This window comes from Pieris rapae, chromosome 7, assembly GCF_905147795.1.
Source record: "Pieris rapae chromosome 7, ilPieRapa1.1, whole genome shotgun sequence".
Classification (NCBI taxonomy): domain Eukaryota; kingdom Metazoa; phylum Arthropoda; class Insecta; order Lepidoptera; family Pieridae; genus Pieris; species Pieris rapae.
In genome coordinates this window covers 9459793-9483922 of record NC_059515.1, presented here as the reverse complement: position 1 = coordinate 9483922, position 24130 = coordinate 9459793, and the positions used below count along the sequence as shown (strand labels likewise).

The 24130-nt window shown below is 31.1% G+C and overlaps 1 protein-coding gene across 1 annotated transcript in view; it reads left to right on the top strand.

Moving 5' to 3' along the window:
- Positions 1 to 24130, top strand: part of LOC110996992 — a 44775-nt gene that overhangs the window by 6950 nt on the left and 13695 nt on the right. The window contains exons 2-9 of the mRNA XM_045628887.1: positions 730 to 820; positions 13345 to 13364; positions 14711 to 14747; positions 17090 to 17149; positions 17738 to 17943; positions 20238 to 20357; positions 22478 to 22603; positions 23829 to 23972. Of these exons, the coding sequence (XP_045484843.1) occupies positions 730 to 820; positions 13345 to 13364; positions 14711 to 14747; positions 17090 to 17149; positions 17738 to 17943; positions 20238 to 20357; positions 22478 to 22603; positions 23829 to 23972 (804 nt within the window). The remainder of the gene's footprint in view (positions 1 to 729; positions 821 to 13344; positions 13365 to 14710; positions 14748 to 17089; positions 17150 to 17737; positions 17944 to 20237; positions 20358 to 22477; positions 22604 to 23828; positions 23973 to 24130) is intronic.

Below are 24130 nucleotides of genomic sequence, written 5' to 3'. Positions count from 1 at the left end.
TTTTACACGCCGATTTTAAGTTTGTGCTCATCGATTTGATGGCCTTGTTGACGGATTATGTCGGATTTACAATAAATCTGTGCTGAACTGTTAATGACTCACTGGACATTTTCAGCAACGATATAGTCACCCTTTGTTATAGGAACCTTGCATTGTTATTTATTTATTATTATTATGTATTTATTTTGCTTTGTTAATTTTCTACTTAATTGCTATTTATGTATTTAATATTTGCGGATGCAGACCCATACGACATCTTTGATACAAAAACTTATCAGGAAGTTATGCCCCGATGTTGCGGGCTACTGTCGTATTAGAGGAAGTTGGTATATGTGGTTAGCGCTGTGCCTTCTTAAATTCACACACATGTATAGGATATGCATGTGTGTTATCTAACATATTTTTAGAGCATACAGCAAATAAGCTAATCTGCTAATACTATGGAACGGTATTATGTACTAAAATTAGAACATTTTAGAAAATTTTTGTTTATTTGTGGTTATAGTGATAAAGACAAAAGTTCGATATCGATAGCTATTTTTCTTTATAACAAACGACAAACAAAACTAAGTGAAACCGCCGCCAAATACCCTCACATTGCCCGAAGGCTCGCAAGCGCGTTGCAGTCCTTAAATTTTAGGTATAGAACACCTAATTATGAATATTATATAATGTATCTCTTACGTCGGAACATACATTACACTAGGGATAATTACATTTATCTTTCAGGCAACAATGCAGAGTCCGTGGAGTTGGCAAGCCCTGATCCTGCTTCTGATAGCTTCACGTACCTTGGCTGCGCCGTTAGCACAAACTTCAGGTGAGTCAGTATAATTAATATATATATTTTATTTGATTTTCCATTATACTTTCAGATTCTTGATGTTACTGTGTTAATTCATATTAAAAGTATACAGTACCTCGGATCATAATTTGGTAAACAATAGTAACACCAAACTTTAAGTACTAGGATGTCAATAGTCTATTATAAATAGTGCAATCCACGAAGACGCGCCCCACTATTCCTTCTAACCGTTTATAGTTTGTGTGGGCAAGCTTCCGTCAATGTTGAGTGTTATCGGTACACACGCACACTACAATGAACCGCTGACGGTCCGCAAATGACGCTCGGGGCAAAGTCCCCGCACCCCTCAACCAAAAGTTAGTGGGGCGCGTCTTCGTGAATTGCACTATCTATAAACATAAAAGAAACTTACACCAAAAATCTTTACATCATTAGGTGGTTTCTGGATTGTATGTATCCAAACCCCCATAACTCAGACCTATTGAGTTTGCCTGAGTTATTCTTAAAATAACCTTTTCTATAAATTCCGTTATATACAGACATAAGAATTACAAAATTAAATGGCGCAACATTAGTTGGTATTTCACGACTAAAAAGCCTCGTATTTGACCTTAATGTACTCAATGCAAAAACCAAACCATTGTATAAATAAGTACCTACAAGTAAGTGTAACTGATACAAGAAACGACAGTATGCGGGCACGAGATCTCAGGTATTAAAGCTATTTCCTGACAAGGAAAATATTTGCTTTGTGTTAACGTCCAAGAATTTTCACCTTATTTTCTTACATCGCAATAGAATGCAGTAAAGGCTATGTTATGTAACGTTCCTATTTATAATTTAAAGCACATAATGAAATTCCCTTGATGGTATAAAATATTTTTTTTAATACAATACGAATACTGTTATTAGAGATATAAAACACTTTATACTTCTAAATAAATTAAACACTTATATTGGTAACCCAGAGTTGTTAAAACAAACTTCTGATTGGAAGACACATCTATCACTCAATTCTCTGCAATTGTAAATGTGTCTTGGCAAACTAAAATTTCTACCCTTCACTGCTCTGTTTCACTTCCCACCAGTATGATGATAGATAGTTGCCGGCAACTATCTATCCGGCCTTGTTTCTCTACAAGAGAGTTATTACATTAGTAACAGAGTCCAAAAAACACGCTCTCTTACTGCAAAAAATTAATTGTGACAATCTTTAGAAACAGTTTTTAGATACTACGAATCCAAAGGAAATGTTATCCGGCAATTTCCCTCATAATACTCAGATGACGCTATAAAAGAAAAGCCTTTTACCAAATAAACAAAAGTTATTTTACGGAATGGGACACTTTCATTGATTGAACTTACGTTCAGTTATTTTTGTGTGTTTCATCACTATTAAGCTGCACAGAGGTTCTGGGTTGAATCCCACGGAAACAGTAAACTATTTCTAATAAAAATTTAAGTAGAAACTTTATTCATTTTTTCCTACTAAGTATTAGTATTATTACATTCTTTCTTTGCGACTTAGGCGCATACTAGGTTTGTGGTCTCTGGAAGAACAACCAGCGCTGTGGAACACTCTGCTCCTCAGCTAATCCAGGGCCAATTAACACGCGTTACCCACTTAAAACGTACCTTGTTCTTCGTGTGTCACTCACTGTGGAGTTTCGGAACATTACACACACACCAGACGTTTTTGGTGATGAATAACAGTCAACGCATTTTCACCTAATTTAAATAAAAGTGAAGTATTTAAAGAAAACAGTTTTTTAACGGATTGAATCTTAAAATATAAATGTATATTTAATTTAAGATTTTTTCGCGTGCTTTACAATACTAAGTGAAATGTTATAAAATAGGGACTTTGTAAACATTTTTGATGTATAAAACTATGAAGTTTAGAATTTTCCGTAACAAAGTTTCAACTACCGCAACACAATTTGAATTGCCTAACTTTGGGGTATTCCATTTTATACTCTGTGCTTAAATAAACTGTTACAATATTAAACAGTGTACAATTTGTATTTTTTTTATGAATTTGACGATTTCACGAACAACACAGTCGTTGTAAGCCTGTGAAACAGGATACATGCTTTGTGTTTGGACCTTTTCTTCTTTTGCTCTCTACCTAAACGTATAGAACTTAGAGATTATATAATTAAGTACGTACAAATTGGTGTAAAGTTTCCATTCTATATGATATAAATCAATATCAGAATTACTGATATAGGAGTTCATGTATTGTGGTCGAGACATACACAACACAGGCGTTGACTTGGGTTAGGTAAATACGGCCTATTGTTTCAGAACACATATTAAATAAGACATATATATCACATATTCCGTATGAGATTGTAACTTAATATACAAATTAAATAAAGCCCAAATTTCTACTTTAAATTGATTCATTAAATAATATTAACCATTTATATTATTAGTTTTAGTGGCAATTACTTTGCCAGATAAGCTTTTTGACTTGAGCATTATGACTCTTAAAATGATTAGTGTTATCAGGCACATAAGGGTCTCTTAGATATTTATTACAAAATTGTATAATGACATTGTTTATAGTATTTATGTTTTATTGCAACATAATAATTAATTAATACATTACATACGAATTTGAAGAATTAATTATTATTTACAAAATTGTCTTTTAATTATCAGAGATATTCTTCTCCTTACCTCTTTTTACATTATAAATAAAAATAAAACTAAACACAATATTAAGAAAAAAAGTAACTGTAAAGTAAACTGAAACCTTTTTATAACTAATTAATGCAATTCTTGTGATTTCAGCCAGTGTGCAACTATATATTCGTCTCACATGCAATAATATTTAGAGTACGCAAGACACGCGTAAATGGTGCTTGTCTGAGTTTAATTAGTACGCGCACGAGGCACTGCAAGCAATTGCGGCCTCTTACCACGCCAAGTATTAACGCCAACACACACTCCATCTCTCCAACAATTCCGTATATATTTAACCTCTAAGGACCTTATAAAAATATTGTTCTAGTAAGGTTCCTCCTTACCTCTAACTTACCATACCCAAGACAAATAAAGTTGGATACATTATTAGGTACAATGGGTACACTCCTCACTCATGTAACATTCTTCTTACCATACTTCACAACGTATGTATAGAAAAATGTTTATTTATTTATTTATATTACAAATAATACGTATATTAGTAACCTTAAAAACAGATGCTTCTTATAGTCCTTAGAGACGTATGTACGTCTCAAATGTGAAGTAATCCGTTAAGAACTTTGTGACAAAGGTCTCATCTAGGATCATAGTGAAAACGCCACTGAAGCGACTACAGATCGATAGAGATAGACGCGAGATCAAAGCCTTAATGCCTGACTGCCTTGTCACACCTCATTGACTTCTATTTTCGACTTTATAGCATAGCAATATTGCCCTTGATTTTGGATTAAACGCGTTTTCCTAATATTTTTCCTTTATGTTGCTTCCATTATCATCTAGATTATACTAACATTAGTTTTAACTAAGTTGTGATGCCGACAACTAAACATGGACGAAGGATGTTTCTATTTTCATACATTTGCTGCTTATTAATATTTCGGCTCCTAAGTCGCAGTACCCTGGTATTTCATGAGAGCGGCAGATATTATGATGATGAAGAGTAGTATTATTAGGTATATATTGTCGACAGCACCATTAAAACACTATAACATTTATTAAATTAAATATATTCGAAGTAATTATATCCTAAGTGATACAGATGAATGATACTGGGGCATTCGAACGATTTTTTTAATCAATCTAAAATTTTTTGAGTATAAACTCAAAAATTTGTATAAACAACATACTAAATACAAACCTTTCCTCTTTATAATATTAACATAATAAATAAAAATGATTACGACATGACATTTTTTACTCAATAATAAAGGCTTAAACGAAATTTTACAATTTAATTTTTCAGTGACGCCCACATGTAACCATATTAATTATAACTTTGTTCAGCGCAGAAATTTCTGTTGAAATTTTACGCTTCAGTAAGATTACGTAACGCCCTACTTTTAAAGCTTTAAGCTTATTATAATTAAACGCAGCAAGCTGATATTGAAAGATCTATATAAATTCTGTACCATCTCCTCCCCTGCAACGCACGCGTGAGTCTTCTGCCTGTTTGCCTTCTGTTACATTCTTTTTAAAATCTTCTGGGCCTGACGCACCACTAATTTTTATAAGTATTGCTGTCTTCACGATTTGGTAACCGAATGGGCAAGTATTAAATGGGGATACAGGATTCCATTGCACGTCCAGAAGTGATACTTCTCGCTACTAGGTTAGCCTTTATTCTATAAACGTAACGTTTATACAAAACACATCTACGGAAAAGATTGTCAGCTAACAATGTTTACTGAAGTAATAAGGAATTAATGATTAATTTGTATCAACCAAAAACATTATTATTAACGACTAAAAACATTAAATTAATGTTTTCAGTCTACTATTTCATCGCTAAAGATTCAATTATATAAAAACCATGGCTTTAATACTGTTGTAAGCGTAATTTATTTACAAAAGGTGAATTGAAAACGTAAAAGGCTCAAATAAAAATGTGAATAACGCGGTCTAGAGATTTGAATAAGAGATTCGTTCAAATCATTCCACTATTTATGCTTACACTATTCTCATAGTACTTGATAGTATTTTTTTATTTCGTCTAGAAAGATCCCGAAATAAACCCGCTTTATAATTGGATAAAACATTCATACACTTTATAATTGTAGGACTTAATTTAATATTCAAAATAAATTAGCGACGCTACAACCTGTTTAGGTTGGCCTGGCCTCAAATTTCTGAATCTGTTTCATGATCATTTATATATAATAGGCAAGTAGGTGATCAGCATCCAGTGCCTGACACACGTTGTCGACTTTTTGGGAGTAGACCTGTCGGTTTCCTTACGATGTTTTCCTTCACCGTTCGAGCAAATGTTAAATGCGCAGATATAAAGAAAGTCCATTGGTGCACAGCCAGAGATCAAAACTACTTCTAGAGTCACACGCTGAAGCCACTAGGCTAACACTGCTCAAATTAATATTTAAATCTGGACAATAAATTAAACTTCTTCAGATTGCATGCCTATCATACCTATTATATTATTCAGTTTATTTATACATGAGCATCCTTTTACAGTAATGTCGATTGTCACAGGCGAATCTCTTCACATCTGAAGACCTGATGTACTAAATAACTCATTAGGTGGATAAGCAAAATATAATTTGGAACGTTGTAAAGTTGATAAAAATAATTCCTAAGTCCCTCACATTAACACTTGTGATTTACTGAACTCAACAAAATTTATGAATATTTAGTAGGGTTTGCTCTGCAAAATAAGTTCATCCCCAACAGGGCTGTCACAGCCTTACTTATTTAAAATATATATCGTGCTTCGCCCCTCATTTATACCCACGTTAAAATGTTAATTTATGAAATTCACTTTGCGACCTTTAACTTTAGGAGTTATACCTCCAACTTCGGTTTTGTTCCTTTTGGACTAGAGAGTCTTGGACCATGGGGTTTACAGGCACTAAGTAAAGTTTTAAATTGGCTTCCGGTAGCACTGGCGACCCTAGAACTGGTGCTATCCTCGCTCAATGTAATATACCAACAGATCGAAATGCTGCCACAGGGACTAAACTTAGCTGCGTTAAAGGTACTGCCACAGGGACTAAACTTTATTTTACAAATACCTAATATATATAAAAAAATAAATGAATGGGTTTGAGTCGCGTTGCAATGTTACTATATAAAACACGTATCTTAAAATATTGTGTTATCTAATACACGCAGTTAGAATCTAAATGTAAAAATAATCAACAACATAAGCATAGTATAATATATTTAGAAAATATATTTTCTTCACAATTTCCGAATTCTTAAGTATTGGTAGTACATAAAAAACACGTCATTCAGAACTCAGCAATTTTGCTCAATCGATTGTTATTGACGGCGGAGGCCAGTGCGTAGGCGTCCTACCTCCGTGAAATTTATTCCGCCCAGCGCCTCTTGTTGCGCAACAAACGGCTTCATTGTACACGGGACGAGGCTGAGAATATAGTATTTATGTAGTATACTGATATAGAAACAAGGACACTTTCCTTTCATACAAAGTATCATATTCGACCAACTGACATAATTTTTATTCCAAGGATTATCTGAAAGTAACTTGATTTTCAAATGATGTTTTTTGTGGCTTTATCGTTTAAAATTTTATAATCGTTTAGAAGAATAAATATAGAACTTCTAAATTAGCCCAATCAATTTGTTTACAATAATGTTTATAAATTGTTTTGAAAATTAATTGAAGTTAGTTCACGAAAGATGGGAAGAAAAGAAAGTAGGAAAGCTTTGAATAATAAAACTCTTTGTAATTTACATAAGGCATCAAGCGATAGCTTTTGTAAGTACCCCGAGACTATTGGCTGCTAAAATATTCGTACATATTTTGTAAACCATGTTGTAATTAAATGTGCCCCCACGTACTTAGAATAAATTTCGGATATATTTTTTTCATTATCATTAAAACAACCGTTAATGTCTAAAAACAATAGAGTGTAGCAGTTTTCTTGTTTTAACATAATGAGGTCTGTACGTATCTTTATGTCTAATTATCACGATAGCCTTGTTTAAGTCTGCAAGCTGTATACAAGGTGGTTGAAAATTTGGGTTTCAGAAGTGAAAATAGTAAATATAAAATTTGATTCAAAATTCGACTGAATTTATCTAAACATATGGTAAGTATACATATGCGAAAAAGTGTTTGCACTGTTCGAATTTATTAGTTTTATATTTGAAAAAAGGTTTTAATTATCGAGGCAAGTTTACTTACTAATTAAAGAATAAAATGATTATGATACTAATTCATCAATATTTAAATATAATAAAGACTGGATATATATTAAAGCAGATTAGTACCATGAATGTCTATTAAAAGACAAAACAAAAAATTCGTTTTATTACATCACATCCATTATTATTTCGTAGGAAATCGAATTCATATACGCAGTATGTCTACTCCACGTTTACAAAAATATTCCTAAAGCTGAATTGAATGAAAGCTGATATTTATAAATTTTAATTCATTCTAAGATAAAAATCAAATGTTTATATTAAATATTCATTATAGTAAATTTTCTATACAGTGTATGTAGTAAAACAAATTATTTATTTTCCTGGAAATTTATTATTGCAATCAATAATGTTTTAATGTTATAATTAACAATTAAGCTTCTGGGGTTTTATTTTACTATTCTAGGGTTTAGTTTTAATTCAATTTTCGAATTTCTTCGTCCGTAATGTTTTCTTAAGATTATTTTTTGTGATCGATAAAAATATTAATTACAGCGTTGACTGAATTTCTTTCAACCCGCGTTTCTGAACATGGGAATTCAAATGCTGTGCAGATTTTAATGACTATTGAAGGAAAATGCCAATTATTTTTTTCGTAAGTTTGTAAGACAAAAAAAAAACAAAAGAAATATCGACATATTCCAGGGAGAATGCAGAGTGACAACTAAATTTTGTATAAACATATTATTTTTTAATAAAATATACATTATTTTTTTTTACGTGGCATTAATATTAATCCTTGCAATGATTTGAATTATTGTTCAAACTTTTAAGGGATTATGTTACTAGTACCGATAAAACCTGAATAAAACACGTGTTTTGGATTAGTGACAGCGTTGACATTATTCAACACGTGTAGCATTGGAAAAGCAACAACGTGATCTGACTTTAGATTTGAAACATTTTTGCTGTGGTATCATCGTCGCCGTCGAATTCATACCCATAAAAATAAAGATAAATCAAATCAAAAATTATTAATTCATGTAGGTAGCATAATATACACTTGTGGACGTCAAAGTCGATAACATCGTTCGTTATTATTAGTCAAAACCACTCTTTTGCATAATTACCCAATGATAATTTAACATTATTTTGACAAATTGTATTTATATTAATAGTCCTGCAAAATGATCTATCAACTAATTCTACAAAAATATACGTCACAATAAATAAAATCAACTTTGTTATGCGTGAAGTATTTATTGGTCTTTAATAATAATACTAATATTGGTCGTCACTTATATTGAGATATGTATTATATATATCATATAGATGTATCATATTTTAATTTTCATTTCATTCATTTATTAAAAATAGCACCATAACATAATTATGACAAAAAAGTGTAAAAAGAAATACCTACGACGAAGGCTTTTTATAAGTACTGGACATTATAAAGCGCTAGATAGTGCAATCTTATAAAGCTATTAAGTGGGAAAAGAAGCAATTTCCGCCTCCAACCACTTTCCACTTTATGTGCAGAGAGCTTTCAAGAGCTACGCCGTAGCATCGTAGCATAACGTAGCAATCAAGTAGCTAAGATCTGCACTATACTACTATTTAAATTTACTTTAGTATATATGCCATTTAAAACACGAATAAAATGTACTTATGAATAAGTTTTCTTTTATATAAACACGGCAGAACAGTAGTTGGTAACCACAAAACACTAGTCACATGCAATAATGCATACTTCTTCTTACATACATTTTATACATTAGATTTATTTCTCCAATACATGATTATCAAATTTAATCAATGACACATTTTGTTTGCTTGCTTTGCGTAAGAAAAAGTACTAAGTTTTTACTCAAATCTATTTTCACAACCAATTATATTCTTCGCTTATCAAAGAGAGAGCCGTTAACAAATTCAGGTATATTGCGGCTTCAAAATATAATTATGAAAGTAATCAGACGCTCTTAACTTTGTTAATTTCCAATACATATTAATAATTCATACGTGCGGGAAGATGTCATGTCTCATTAAGTAGAGTATTGTTAGTCGAGTGTTTTCTTACAAATAGGGTTGAATTTCTTATAACGTTTGGATATATAAGTGAAGAAGTATGGCAATTGATTATAATATACTTTAGTTAGTATATCTATGAGTAGTTATACTATGAGCGCTCAGCAGGACTGGAACGAAATTACATAACTAAATTTAATAAATATATAAATTGATTATGTTTTTAAAATGGAGAAATTCCAGCTCGTATCAAAATTTTCAAAATTCAAATGTATTTTGCTTTAATAATTTTTATAATATTTTACATTATTTAGTTTAAATAAAGTTACAAAATATACCATTTTTAATTTAACTTTCAAATAAAATAAGCCTAACTTAATCAATTATAAAAATGTTCTTCATTAGTTAGTCGTTAAAAATTCTAATTGCTTGGCTGTGCCAACACTTTGTCAATTTAAATTCATTATTTCTGATCGAGCCGTAAAATGAAAATGAATAAGGAGGCTTGACTTATTCAACGTTCATTGGTTTTTAGCACGTTTCTAGCTTAATCCTGTTAAAGCATGCTTTAAATGCTCGAGTGTATGACATAGAATAGTGGCCTAAAATAATATTATGATATCATTATAAATTCCTATCATTGCTCCTATATTATTTACTTCCTTAACACCACATCTATAAAACTGATTTAAGTTTATGAGATGGATGAGAACATTAGTCATCATCTTCTGTCGCTCTGTACGGTATTTAAATAAACCGGACATTACAAATACGCGCCCAATTATGGTTTCTTAGGATTTTAAATCTACAACTACTACAACAAATTTAGTACATTCGTATCGTATGATTACTTACTTGTCTATAAAGAACAAACTAATAACAAAAAAAATGGAGAAATCTCACGACGAAGTGTAGTAGCGGCATTTCTTTCGGGCGGGTTGAAGTAAAATAAAATACGGCAAAAATATCTGAGGACAGTCACCTTTTAACACAAGTTGACATGGGCGAATATTTCTCTAATAACATGTCAAATGGCTTTTAGGCTTACGAAGGATATAGATTATAGTGTCGACTTTAATGTTTGCGTTGGCTGATAGCGGTACGATAATAGATTGTGAAGGACAAATAATAATAAACTTTATCGTAACTAAATATGGTTGTGACAAAATTAATTTGACACCAGGGGGTGCCGGTGACTAGATTACAGCTCCTCCTGGTATAAGGTGTCTGTTTAAAACAAACAGAATATCACTTATATTAAGTAAAGAAAACGTAGTCTTATTCTTAAATTTACATAAAATTGGTGTAGGACCTTAAAGCTTTAGGCCTTAAAGTGCTAAATAGCTATGCAACACATAAATTATTGAGAAGATAAAAGTTCCGAAAAAATTTCGCGCTAACTGACAGTCGTGAAACGCAACAATAGTGTTTATCCTACCAATAAGTAATAAATAGCTTATTTGGAACTTATCCGGAGTTTGTGAAACAAACCCTACGTATGCTAGCTACGCTTATATAAATATGTAATATGTATATGAGAATAATTGATATAATACAAACTTTTACATTCTATATTCGCATCCCGCCATGATCCATCACGCTGACACATACGACGTAAATTTTAGTTTCTAATGGCTGTTTTCTGTACACAATTTCCAATATTAATTTTGCTACGAGTAGTTTGTTACTACATATCTTACTTGATATTTCAATCTGTAAATTAAAAAGTATAGGAAATTTTGATTAACATTTGACTTACACTTACTCTAAGCATATTTGTCTGAAAGTCGCAACAAATTACCATTTTTAGAAAACATTGAAAGAATTGTATTTTGAAATGAGATTAAGTCAAAGTCATAATATATTTACCCATACTGCTAATTAATTTTTAGTATACCCTACCCTGATAACTTTACGTCGTTTTCTTTAGGCATATGAAGAAATGGTATTGCCTACATATAAAAAAAATACATTCACAGTGGAGAGAGACGACCTTCGTCGCAGTTTGCAAACTTTAGGGCGAGGCTAACACAGCTAATTTGAACTTTCTGCTATGTCCTAATAAGTTAATTACACCAAACTATATTGATTCAACTGATAATTATGTTAGAGCAAAGGATCTTAAGGATCTATCTTCGATTGGGTCGATCAAAGTTTACAAAGACAAGGGTCGCCCAAACTAAATTATAATTTATTTATTTATTTATTTAAATTATAATGACGAAATATAAATATAATATTCTATTTACAGCGAGTTCAATGACTTTCATTGTGAATGATTGATGAATCTAAGCGTGGGTGGATTTTAATATACAAAATTAAATACGATTCGTTTCGCAGTAAAACCACGTTTTCGTTATTTTAATGTTTCTCGTCTATTTTAGTTCACAGATGTCGAAAATTTAAAGAATTGAGATCAAAGAAAACTATTATATCCAATCGAATCATTTCTTGCAATTAGACTACCTTAAATGGCACATTTGAACGTTAAATCAAACAAGATGATTCTAGTTGCCCCTTCCAAACCGTAGTTTCGTGTGAAGAATAATGGACAAGAAAACCCTTACCCTTTTAAAATAGAAATTACAATATTTGTATACTTTAGTTAAATAATTATACGTGAAGACAATATAATCCCAGAATAAAATTATTATACAGGTCTTTTATTATATTATTCGTATACATGTTCCTCACATGTTTACAAATATCGAAACCGTATAATATTAACATTAAAGAATTATAAAAAAAAAACAATAATACAGTACATAAACATAAAATAATGCGTTTGTAGTATTATACAATAAAAAATAACAAAAATATGTAAAATTAAATCAGCAACCAGTTGATTTTGTCAAGGCTATATGATTGTCAAATGTCAATTATGATACTGTAGATAGCATTAGGTTTACAGTCGGTAACCAAACGATTTCCTATCCTACTTCTAACGGCACGTTTCGTTTGATTGTGATTGGTCAATTGAAGAGTTGTATGAGTCGTCTTAGTGTGATTGAATTACAGACGCTTTTGAAAGAAACAGTTAAACGAATGCGCTATGAGCAATCTGGGATTTGATTCATACGAGGCATCCACTCTGGGTGGGCAATAAAAAGTACTCTTTGGGTGGAAATTCCAGGAAACTTTACTGCTTTTGAATTTACAAAAGTACACAAACACACATTAAAACATTGCAACTATATTTTGGAATAGAAAAATACCAATTTAATACGTTTTTGTAGACAGCAGACTCGTAAACGGGTGCTACTTGTAGTGACAGGTCGTACTTGAATTCATGTATGCGGTGATATTATTTGTTTATACATACTACGTATTTGCGTGTTGTTCTCACGAGTATGTAAGTGCGTGCTCCTATTTCACCATGCCTCCTGCTGATAGAGGATAAGTCTTTGTATTTAATTTATTTCATTATTCTTTATTACTCAAGATGTCATATGGAACATGGTGTAATGGTTGCAGCTCCTTACAAACATTGTGTAAAAAAAAAACTTGGCGATTAAAAAGAGTGGCGGAGAGTTTATTGCCAGTTCTTCTCTTCCGTTCTACGCCCTTCATAAATGTATTTTTTTTTGTCGTTCATTATGTTACTTATATGAATAAATGATATTTGATTTGATTTGAGCAATGATTTCGTTTAAATAATACAGTTTATTTTGTTTCAGATGCAAGTGACGATAAATCCGTGAGTATTTTCTTACTCTGTCAATTGATTGAGTGATACGATTTTAGCGAATTAATTAGTTGGAAGACTTACATGCCGTTATAAATGAATATAACATATTATACCAAACATCAATCAATTTTTTTAATGTTTAAAACAAAAATACTTGCCTCGTTCATTGTATAATAATAAAAAGTATAAAAGCATTTCTTTGAGAAAATTCATCAAAATACTTTTTAATATTCCAAACGTGTATTAGGTTGTAAATATGCAAACGACTTTCATCTAAGCATCCATCAACATTTTACATATGAAAAAAGATTAAAAATACCCTTATAAAATCCAGAAGCTACTTTATAAAACAGCTTACAATAAATAAAGCTTTCGCAGCTAATACGGCCTTAAAGTCTTTTGAGTTTAATTCAATACCTAATGAAAATTGTCTATCTCTAATTGAAGTGCACATATTTGACATATTATTTGTTGAAATAATCTTAAGGCGAAAATTTAATTTTGTGCATTGCTTTATCAAAACATTTTTGTCCCTAAGCGACTAAAGAGACTTTTGTTTAAATTATCACTCATCACTCTCATCCGCAGCTTCGCCCGAGTAGATTTCGTGTATTTTAGCGGCCGACGGTCATTAGATTACAATAACTGATAATGTGTATGTTACGTAGAAGCTATTAAGAAATAAAAATAAAATAATAAAACAGTTGAAAAGAATTTATTTTTAAGTAACCAGTGTATTCTGGTTTACATACGTATTATGGGATTTTTATAAAAAGAGGTCCCGCATTTTATACTCTTTACATCGACTATATTATTACTATTATATTACTCATTAATAATTTGGAAAGAACTAAAAAAAAATACGCACACATATGACACTTGTTTCACACGATAACAAAACTGCTTAGTTTTCAGGGCTTAGAAGCCAAATAATTAATCATTGACCGTGACATAGAAATATATCTAGGCCAATGCAATAGCTACAGTTCTATGTTTTTACCGACTTCAAATAATATAAAGAGGTTTTCCTTTTTATACGTTAGCTTAAACTAAAACTTACTAGTTGTTTTTATGGAAAATTGCGTAATAATAACTAATAATAATTCAAAAACAATTAATAAATAAATAATATTTTACTTAAAACGTAAGGAGCTGAGTTGTTCTAGCCATGACTAGGAAAAAGTATACATATAATTATAATAATTTTACCGTAGGCACTCTTAAAGCTAATATTTGTTAAATTTGGTTGATCTATTTACTTACCATTATAAACTAATTGCCAGTTCTATTAGATTGGGTTTTATTAAGGTGGTTTTTGTTAATAATGTGAGTTAGAAATCCTTTTTTATTTGCAGGATATTCCAGTTGAACAATTGGAAAAACTCAAAATTGGTAAGAAAATTAATTATAATTTTAAGTTAAGATTGTTATAAATAAGACTTATTGTTTATTATATTATATATCAAATACTATTTTATGTAACTTATATAACCTTTAGGTATTCTTAGTTAACCTTTTTAATTGTTGTTGTAATAATAGTTAAAACTCTCTCATTTAACTCGTAGTAAGGGGTGATAAAGCCTTATCATTTGATAAAATTTCGATAACTTTATACATCAATAGCAGTATTCCAGTTTTTCGTGGCAATTATAAATCGGATATCATATTGATAGTGAGTTAATTTATTTGGAAAACAAAACAGATACATCTATATAAAATAATTAACACATTGGTTATATACACAAGTATCACTGATAAAAAAAAATACAAAGCAAAACAAGACAGCAGAAAGTTAGCTAAGTAGATAATATAACACAAAATATTTAAACCTTATAATATAAATATTTATACTGGATATAATAAAAAGAAAGATACAAGTTTGATGTTCGTTAGACGTTTTAAAGAGTAGTGTTATACTTTAAATTTAGACAAATATACCATAAAGTACTACTTTCTAGATATAAAAAAGCCACAATCCCATCATTTATTGTTGTTAGCTGACACACCCTCTGAAAAAGTGTTTCAAAGGCTTCATTATAATATTATAAGGAATTTATTTCTTGTACTCTGAATCACTATCAATAATGCAGCTTTCTACTAGTAGTAGTTCAGTAGTTCCGATGATTACATTACATTACATATATATGATTATGTACAAACATACTCACAAACTTTTATAGTATTAATAAGTCTCTAACTTGGGCGAGAGAATTTACTATTTTAATATTTTCCTTCTAAGACGTGTGAAAGTAATAAGACGAACTTTACGACTTTAGAAAATAGAAAATCTTTTCGAAGCTCAATCTTTACAAAGCTCACGTTGTATTTATAAAAGATACATTATAGCGCTATTTATGTTTGCTCATTTTCAACGTAATGCTTACTGTATGCTTTTAATAGTTTTTTGAATATTAATTAATACTTAAGTCGTGTCAATTGTCAAATGTGTCAAAATATGTATGTCAATCATTATTCCTATTTGAGTAATTGCAGTAAATATAAAATTAGAAGGATTAAATATATATTTATTTTTTTAAGTTCATAAGTGTACGTTGTTACCTAGATGAATTAATGATTTTGATTTTGATCAAGTAATCTATATGCTTCTAATTAAAATATGAATCCGCCCAAATCTAGATTCTTTTCATAAACAGTCAAATAAATTAAACCGATGATAATCAAATGTTTTTTTTATAAAATTTTGTTAAAGTGTAACTAACAAAACAGGGCTTAAAAGAAATAGAGCGGACTTCCATTTATAGATACGGATTCAATCTTCCATATCACTACATTCTCGTTATTGAAAACCCCTTCTAAAAATAAACGTTGAGCCAATATTTGCAGAATTTTCTTTAGATCGTATCCAGTCATCCATTCTATAAGATCTTTTGTTATATGATTTATTTCTATGGCACATTTCATATCGGGTAGTATGTGATCTAAGTTGATGGATTATTGTTTATTGTAAATAAGTAAAAATCAAAATCAAAAATAATTTATTAATGTAGGTAACATAATGTCCACTTATGAACGTCAAAAAAGAAAAAATAATACTATATATAAAAATATAATTATACTATAATTTTACTGCCAGTTCTCAAACCAAGAACGGAAGAGAAGAACTGGCAATATCATATTCATATAGGCTAGTATGTGATCTAGATTTTTTTAAACGTTTTGGTAATGGAATACACACCAGTGGGGTAAATTCGTTCTAGGCTTAGATTTCTGTATCTGTTTTTTTTTATTCTACTAGGCAAGTAGGTGACTCACGCTTTCGACTTTTTGCGAATGAGGCTTGCTAGAGTCTGCACGATGTTTTCTTTTAAAGTACAAGCTAGTGGTAAATTCGCACATAGAAAGTAAATTCTATATGTCCCACGCTTAAGCAATGTAATATGTACGGATTACCGTAATATTTAAATTTGGAATTTTCTGCCTAGGGTAATTCGGTATGCTTGCTACCTGCAAGGCGCAGACTACGTACTTTAAATAACTAGCTGGCAAAATATATAACGAATAACGCTAGTAAAATTTTGAAATACATATAATACGAAAATAAAAATATGAAGTTCGCATTTGGTACGCGCAAAACTTAAACGTTTGTAAATTAAAAACGTGATACGAAACGTATAAATGTACCCAAATTACTTATGACATAGTAGATAATATCACATAGAAGTAGTAAAATAAGAAAAACCTACTTAAATAATAAATTATATGTCTTTTTACAGAGGACGCGTCAAAAGACAACCAGGAATTGAAGAGCGAGCATATCGAATATCACAGTCTTGGTTAGTTTTTAAATAATTATCTAAACCAAAATTTTATCATTGAAACTCAGTAATTTCACGGTTGAAATAACATAAAAATCACCCCTTATTGGCTTTTTCACCGTACTTTAACAATGTTAGCCTAAAAATTGAACGACCGACTTTTCGAATATAAAAAATGGACAATTAGGCTCAAATTTAAATGCAATAAAAAAAATCAGTAGCGCTACAACCTCTTTAGGTCCTGGCCTCAGATTTCTGAATCTGTTTCATGATCATTTTTAAATCTAATAGGCAAGTAGGAGATCAGCCTTCAGTGCCTGACACACGTCGTCGACTTTTTTTTGGGTCTAAAACATATCGGTTTCCTCACGTTGTTTCCTTCATCGTTCGAGCAAATGTTAAATACGCACATAGAAAGAAAGTACTTTGATGCACAGCCGAGGATCAAACCTACGACCTCAGATATGAGAGTCGCACGCTGAAGCCACTAGGCCAACACTGCTCTTAAATGCAATAAGCCCCTGGAATAAATGATAAATAACATGATGATTTAGCCGATTATCAAAAAACCCTGTAACCCATTTAATTGTATTGATATTTTTTTAGATACAGTACAATCCAATGGTGAGCTAGTATCGCGGCTGGAGCAGCACGCAACGGCAGATTCGGAGAATGATGAGAAGCCCAAAATTCATGCTGAAACTCAAGTAGACTTACCATCTAAAAACGTTCATAAAACCCTCGTGCAGGATGGAGAACATGTCAGCCTGGTTGAATCTACATCCGCTCCAAGTGAGGAACAGACTACTAAGGTTGGTTTAAAACTGTGATTAAAAAATTAATTTAAATTTAATATTCTCACCTTAGTTTTTTTTTTAAGTAAATCTAGAGTTACAACCGCTGAGATTCTGATTTTCTTTCATCTGAGTGATGTTTTGTCTAAATTATTGTTATATAACTTATTCGAACTATCTATTTACTAAATGTGTCATAGATTAGAATCCATTTTGAAATCGTATTTTAATAAAAATTGCTCACTAATATTGGGATGAAACGCAACGACCTGATTTTTTGCATTTAATTGCAATAAGTACTATACCTTCACTAAATACTTAATAAACTGAAACAATCATAAATTAAGGTAAAAAATAATGGTGGTGGGTCACTCATACAATATAGGAAATACAAATTCATATCTATGATTCCACAGGCTCCTGTAATATAATTATGTCCATATCAAAAAACATAGGTTTATTGTAACCATTTATATGATAAGTTAGAAAGTTATACCCATAGATACGTTTATAAAGACAACATGTTTATACAGACACAAAAACTTCTAAAAGTAAATACAGGCGAAAGGCACATACATAATGCATGTAGCATTATGTTTACTACACTAGACACAAGAAACTTCAAACACTATATACACAAGAATACAATATAATACAACTATAAAACTCCATTCGAGATTGCACTATACTATCGTATTTTTCAAACTCGAATTGCCTCGCATAATTCCTTTGTTTCATTGTGAATACTATTTTCATATAAAATGTTTTCTTCGACAAAAGATCGAAGTAACAATCTTACTTTTTCTAGTTTACTGTACATCATATTGTTTATGATTTAAATTAAATTATTTTTGTATGGATATATTATTTAGAATATTTAATTGTTGATGCTTTGAATAACTTTTATGTCTATATTAAGAATTGAATAAAATATATATTTTTTATTATTGTCATGTTTGATTAAATATGTTCCAAGCATACGACTACAAAAGGCTGATCACCTACTTGCCTATTTGAAAAAAAACCAATAAACAAAACAAGGACAGAAATCTGAGGCCCTAATTTTATACCATTTATATTCAGATACATTTTGTATAGAAACGCGAAGGTATAACATAAGCTACGTAACTCGATGATTTAAATATTTTACAGCAAAAAGACTCCCAATTAAGTTGATAGATTATTGTTTATTGTAAATAGGTAAAAATCAAAAATAATAAATTAAAAAAAAATATTTAAGCACTTTCAAAATCGTAGCTAAGGCAATGTAAGATTCTAAATGTAAGATTTAATAACTAGTCTTGTTATTCATAATTATTATTCATAATAATTATTACTTGTCTACGGCATCCCTTACATAATTTATAAGTGTGTCATAATGAAAAAAAATCAATGAATAAACAAAGGTAGAAAATAAGAACATGAACAGAAGTACATACATGTCTGAAAGGATAATAAATGTATTTATGTATGTAAATAAAAAATGGCAATAGAAAATAAAAAAAACATTGAAAAGTAATAAAAGAGAACTATGAAATTATCTTGTCTCCGAATTGCGTGGGCATTATCGATCACACACAAAAAGTGCTGACACGTGTAACTTATTCAACTAAGGGAAACCATATAGAGGTATCGGTATATAATTGCAATAGAATCACGTGCCCCTTTGATCTCTGAAATGTTGTGAAACTATGTTTCATAAATACTGATTTAAAAATATTTTGTACTACGCATTTTAATGAAAATGACATTATCTAAATTCAAATTCAAAAATCATTTATTCAAATAGATAACATAATGTACACGTATGAACGTCAAAAAAGAAATAAACATTGAATGCTTCTAATGTTACATTTATTTATTTATTATCTATATAACTTATACATGCTACACGCTATAGAAGTTGTAGAGTTAGAGTTGTGTTGTAGTAGCCAAAATCACGGCTATTAAAATTAATTGCGGCGATTTACATACCAGTTTTTCTTGCTTACCTTCCGCCCATGATCTTAATTTACATTGACAGCGTTATTTTTTAAAATAATGAAATTTACATACATTGCTACGTATATGAATGAATTTTTTTTATACGGAAAATTATAAATCATTATTTTGACTGAGGTTTCTTGACCCTTTAGTTAATTTACCAATGTAAGGTAAGGTAGGTGGACTCATTTTCCGAAAATAGACTCCAATTTGGTCCGTTTTCCGTAAAGCCCTGGCTAATTTAGCCAGCCTAGCTCCTTCCAGAAGCACAGAAGTCTGGGCAAAAGTCTACATGTACCAATGTATAATATTTTATTATCTCTGTTTAGGTATTTCATGGTGCAGCTCGACTAATTCAACCCGGTTCAGCAACTTCGAATCCGTCAAACGGTCATACTGCTGTTCGTCGAGCATTTAACGCCGACATCACCAAGGAAACTAAGAATAACGTTAGTATACCTCTTTCTTATACGTATATATGTGGCAGCTAACAGCCTAGCCTTATAATTAAACAGCGCCGTTTAACTAGCGGCCTGAAAGATATTCAGCCAATTGATCAAACAACTAGGCAAATGACTTGACGACGTTTAATTACTTGTCTAGCCTGTTTTTAAACATTTAATTCCACTTTCTGCCACTCTCAAACAAAAAATCAATGTCAATTTTGCTGAATTAATTTAAATTTAAAAGAAATCTTTTTGTCATATGTTTCACTTTTATTTATTTCTGCCAAATAATGACTCTATCGTATTAAGGTCCTAAGCATTAGCCAGCCAATTTATTAAATGTTGTAACAAACGCTACGGTTGAATATCTTTCGCTAGTTAAATAGCGCCGTTTAGTTAAAAGGCTAGGGTCCAGTGATTCTCAACCTTTTTTTTGTCACGGCAGATTGTTTTCGTTATTTTTATCTATCAAAATACGAAAACAATCTAATAAATACGCAAGGTAACTAGCAAACAATCTAACAGTTACTTAATATAGTTCAGTTCAGTTTTGTATCGCGCAGCCCGGAAATACAATGACCACTATTTAAGCCTTGACTTGTTTTGGTTATCGCGGAATGTGGTTTAAAAGTGTATTAAGAATATCCATAGCGCAAAATCACCTACATCATGAGCACACTCCACATACACACCATCACATACATACCCATACACTTTTAAACCATCACACAACACAACCAGTTGGATAGTTAAACGAATGAAATCACAGTTAGTTAAATGTATTAAATACTTTTTTGTAACTCTTTTTGTAGTAAAATGTATCATGTCCATATTTGGCTATATTTTCAGTATATTATTCTTTTTTATTCTTCTTATTATTCAGTATATATAATATATATATAATTTATGTTAACTGTAGGATTACGAAATAAATAAATAAATGCTTAATTCCTTATAAAATAAGTAATTTTATTAATTACCTTGGAAAATTTCTACATAAAAACCCTGTTACTAAAATTAAAATAATGCATTCCGACCATAACGCACCGGTTTATAGCCCTCGCGTCTGTTACTCGTAAACCTAACGATCTCATTTTGAATACGGCAATCTATTCTTTTAAAGTACCCTTACAGAATTATTAACTTTAATATTAAATTGTTATAAAGTCATGTTTTGATTCGCTTTTGTAAAGGACAAGTATTTCTATATAGTCAATTTATATAGAACTAAATACTAGTAGCCTACTTAAAAGTAGTCAAATCCCACCGAAACAATATTAAAAATCCGAAGTTGTAATATGTCAAATTTACTTCAAAGAATTTTATGTAAATTGAGAGCGGCAGACTACGTCCTTCTCGGTCATAATTCCAGTGATTTTGACAAAGCCGAGAAAGATTTAGTACAGCAGAAACTCGTACGTGCACGAATGACGCAAAAGCGGATCAAACTAGTTTATATAATATGAAATACACAGTCCACAGAGCGCTCTTTCATTTATTTTCATATATTTAAAGGATCAACAAGGCCATGCTTAAGACCACAAACAAAAAGTTACACAGAATAACTAAAAAAACAAATGAAGCAATTACACTAACTGACGATAACAATTACGCAATACAAATTCTTAAAAGGCCCGCAACGTCAGCCATAAGACCTTGACCTTGAGCATAGCTCGGTCTAAATGGGTATCCCGGTTTTTTTTTTGGAATAGAATCTCGCTGTTGGCCTTAAGGGCCTTTACAGCTCAGCACGGGCTGTTTGGCGAGCTTAGCTCAGCCTGAAAGCTTAGCGCAGCCTGAAGGGTATCCCGAGTCTGTACGCGCTGCTTTTATAGGCCGAAACTGGCGGCACTCCAGTAGGCCGTAAGAGATTATCAGCTAATTATTATGTTTTAGCATAAGCTATGACATGCAGCCTGAAGATTGCATAACGTATCATGAAGCTCATATGAAATATCAGCGTTACTGGTATTAGTTAGCGCTTTTCTAGTATTCGATAAAATGCGCTATGGTTCCTTTTGCTCAGTTTATAAGTATCACAATTCAGTGATGGCCTACCCCTATTAGGGGACTTTTGCTTGTAAAAACCCGTCGAAGTTAAATGTTCTATTAATATTAAACAGATGGACCACTACTCATCATACGCCGGAGTACAATACTCGCCTCTGGATATGGCTGAATATGTTTTCTGGACTGGCGACGAACATGGAGTAACAAACGCAATAGAGGAATTCCTTCAAGAGGGATTGGTATGTGTCTAATAATTACACACATGGCTATAATTGTAATATAAATTTCGTACAATATTTTCCTTCACCTATTTTTTATAGAACAGGGGGCAAACGGGCAGGAGGCTCACCTGATGTTAAGTGATACCGCCGCCCATGGACACTCTCAATGCTAGAGGGCTCGCGAGTGCGTTGCCGGCCTTTTAAAATTGGTACGCTCTTTTCTTGAAGGACCCTAAGTCGAATTGGTGAATTTAATACTCACCTTATAAGTGAGTAGTAAATTGTGCTTGTAGAAAAATCTCCATCGGTGCACTAACGAACCGAATGCACGTTCAGGATTTTGTACTTTTGCATCGTACTTTCAACGTCCTTACTAGGTTATTATAAATACATTTTTATTCCCTATTTGTATTGAATGTTTACAATGTTTGTATGAAGGCACAGTTTATTGTAATACTAATTGTACATATAGTCTGTAATTGTATACGTGAATACTGCTAAGTTATAAGAAACGAACAATGAATTATTAAATTTTCATTGTAATTCATAAAGCCTGGTCTCTGAAAGGTTAATCGTGTCAGGGTTTCGTTAATTGAATATTCAAAATGTAATAAAAGTTGTTAAATAATTTGATACATTTATAACCAGCTATAATCAAACTTTTTGTGTTACGAATGATAATTTTCTAGTAATTAAGGGATGGTTATTATACTTGAAGTTCCTTTTAATAGCCAACCAATATATATATATATATATATATATATATATATATATATATATATATATATATATATATATATATATATATATATTTTAAGTTGAAACTAAGCAATACACTAATTTTTTTTTAATTAATTCATTATATATTTACAAATATATCGGGAATGACCTGAAAACTACAGTATAAGTCATGATTAAATAATTTTCTCTCTTAATTTTTTTTTGAAATATTCATTACGAACGGGCAGGCTGGAAATCTGATGATAAATGATATCGCCCGCCCATGGTCATTACCAGAAGGCCATGCAACGCAAATGCATTCCGATTACATTTTTGGTAGTCGAAGAAATAATTTATATTTTATACTATTGAATTAAACATGACAGCTAGTCAATAATTTCATCACTGGTGTGTCCTACGTTGTATACTTTCCTCTTCGTACCCCAATTGCCATATGCTATACTAAAAAAGTAGATATTAAAAAATAAAAGCACAGTTTCGTTAAATGTTGTATTTTATGTAGATGAACAAAGAAGAGGCCATAGCCTTTCTGCAAGAGATAAAATTTAACATCGACTATCTTCGGGCGCATTATGCTCAAACCATTAACGCAGAGAACGCTCAACAAGATAAACTGAGGAACGCACTTATAGAACAAAATGCAAAGGTAAGTTGTATAATAATTTAGTATAAATCTGGTATTCTAAAAGAAAGTGAAAATAAATTGGGACGCATGAAATAATGTTTAAAGAACTTTATTTCTCATTACAAAAAATAACCTGCCGTAGCATTATCGTAGCACACAATACAGTCGACATATAAAAC